Raw genomic sequence first — 2,167 nt, forward strand, 5'->3', positions numbered from 1 at the left:
CGGGATGAGCCCACGGGGGAGGTGCTGTCCCTGGTGGGGAAGCTCGAGGGGACCCGCATGGGGGACAAGGCCCAGAGGACCAAACCCCAGATGCAAGAGGAGAGAAGAGCCAAGTGAGTGGGAGCTGGGCCTAGAATGGGAATTCCTGTCCCCAAACGGGAGTCTGGGGGGTCACAGAAAGGTTTGGGGTGGGAGGGATCTTAAGGAACTTAAAGATCTTGAAGACCATTGACCTGACACCAGAGCAGGGTCCAGCCTGGCTTTGGGCACTGCCAGGGATCCAGGGGCAGCCACAGCTTCTCTGGGAATTCCATCCCAACCCCTCCCCACCCTCATGGGGAAGAATTTCTTCCCCATATCCCACCCAAATCTCCCTTTTTCGAGTGGGAAGCCATTCCTCCTTGTTCTGTCCCTCCATCCCTTGTCCGTAGTCCTTCTCCTAGAGTCTCTTTGGGCACTGGAAGGGGCTCCAAAGTCTCCCTGGACCCTTCTCTTCTCCAGCATTGGGAATATTTGGAAGTGGAAAACCTTGTGATGGTGTGAGCACAGGGCTGGAGACCGAACCCCATCAACCTGGAAGTCAGAAACACATAAATTTCTCCACTTGGAGTTACTTGCTCTGTATTAGGAACCAGAAATCAAAGGGGAAAAATTAAAATCAGTTTTGCCCCTTTGTTTTTGAGACTAAGGAGCCTTGTGGTATTTTGATGCTCTGACTTCATGTCCCCTTCCTGCTCCCGTCCCCAGGAGGAGGAAGAGGGACGAGGACAGGCACGACATCAACAAGATGAAGGGGTACACTCTGCTGTCCGAGGGCATCGATGAGATGGTTGGGATCATCTACAAACCCAAGACCAAGGAGACCCGCGAGACCTATGAGGTCCTGCTGAGCTTCATCCAGGCAGCCCTGGGGGATCAGGTGAGGCTGGGGTCACAGCCTAGGTTAGAGAGATCCAGCCCTTGGGTTGGTTAATCCATCCCTTCATCGAGTGTGGGTTCATGGAGACATGGAATGGTTTGTGTTGGAGGGACAAGATCATCCCGTTCCAACCGCTGCCATGGGCAGGGACACCTTCCATAGACCAGATTCCTCCAAGCCCCATCCAGCCTGACCTGAAACACTTCCAGGGATCCAGGTACATCCAATATTCCTTTCCAATATCCAGTCTAAACTAGCACATGGAATGGTTTGCATTGGGAGGAACCTTAAAGACCATCCAGTTCTATGGGCAGGGACATCTTCCGCTATGCCAGGTTGCTCCAAGGCCTGTCGAGCCTGGCCTTGGATGCTTTCAGGAATCCAGAGGCATCCACAGCTTCTCTGGGCATCAAGAAAAGTTGTCCTTCCCTTTTTCCTTCTGTTAGTGCTGCTTTGGGGCTCGGGGATGTTTCAATGGTGATTTTGTTGTGCTGAAGTGGTTCTTTGGTGCTTAGGAGGCCCAAAAGGATTCAGGACTTTTTCCATATTGAATTCCCTGCTTGTCACCCCTTTCCCAGCCCAGGGACATCCTTTGTGGGGCAGCTGATGAGGTCCTGGCCGTGCTGAAGAATGAGAAGCTGCGGGACAAGGAGCGTCGGAAGGAGATTGACCTCCTGCTGGGCCAGACGGACGACACGCGGTACCACGTCCTGGTGAACCTGGGCAAGAAAATCACCGACTATGGGGGGGACAAGGAGATCCAGAACATGGGTACGGGGCTTCTCCCAGGATGGGTCGGGCAGGGGGGCGGGTGGTGCTGTTGGCACGCAGGGAAACACTTTGGGTTGGTTTCCAGGTCCCCAAACCATGTTGTTCTGATGTTTCTGAGGTGTGGATGTAGGTGGGATATGGGTTTGGGAGTTTTGCATGTGTGGCCCAGATTTCCTGCTGAATTCCCTCCCCTCTGCCCTGCAGACGACAACATCGATGAGACCTACGGGGTGAATGTGCAATTTGAATCTGATGAGGAGGTAGGAGATGAGGTTGGGGGTGGCTCTTCAGAGACCGCGTTTATCCCATTTTCCTCTGTCCCATTCAGAAAGGGGATGTTGGCTAAGGCTGGGACGTCCCTTACAAGCAGAACCTGGATTATTTTAGATGCCGCTTCACAATCTGGGGAGGATTTGTGGCTTATCCTGCTAATCCAAGGTTTACCGTGACTCAACCTGATGGGAGACAGATGGTGAC

At 53.4% G+C, this 2,167-nt stretch overlaps 1 protein-coding gene across 3 annotated transcripts in view; it reads left to right on the forward strand.

Moving 5' to 3' along the window:
- SNRNP200 (small nuclear ribonucleoprotein U5 subunit 200) overlaps positions 1 to 2,167 on the forward strand; it is a 24,955-nt gene that overhangs the window by 1,302 nt on the left and 21,486 nt on the right. Inside the window, exons 3-6 of one of the 3 annotated variants that reach the window (XM_027906610.1) lie at positions 22 to 113; positions 748 to 919; positions 1,498 to 1,690; positions 1,895 to 1,950. In XM_027906610.1, the coding sequence (XP_027762411.1) occupies positions 22 to 113; positions 748 to 919; positions 1,498 to 1,690; positions 1,895 to 1,950 (513 nt within the window). Of the gene's footprint in view, positions 1 to 6; positions 114 to 747; positions 920 to 1,497; positions 1,691 to 1,894; positions 1,951 to 2,167 lie in introns of those variants that run through there. The other 2 variants (XM_027906611.1, XM_027906609.1) reach the window with 2 other exon arrangements.

Source organism: Empidonax traillii, unplaced genomic scaffold (genome assembly GCF_003031625.1).
Source record: "Empidonax traillii isolate 1590-97213 ecotype Southwest subspecies unplaced genomic scaffold, ASM303162v1 scaffold1329:size129758, whole genome shotgun sequence".
Taxonomy (NCBI): Eukaryota; Metazoa; Chordata; class Aves; order Passeriformes; family Tyrannidae; genus Empidonax; species Empidonax traillii.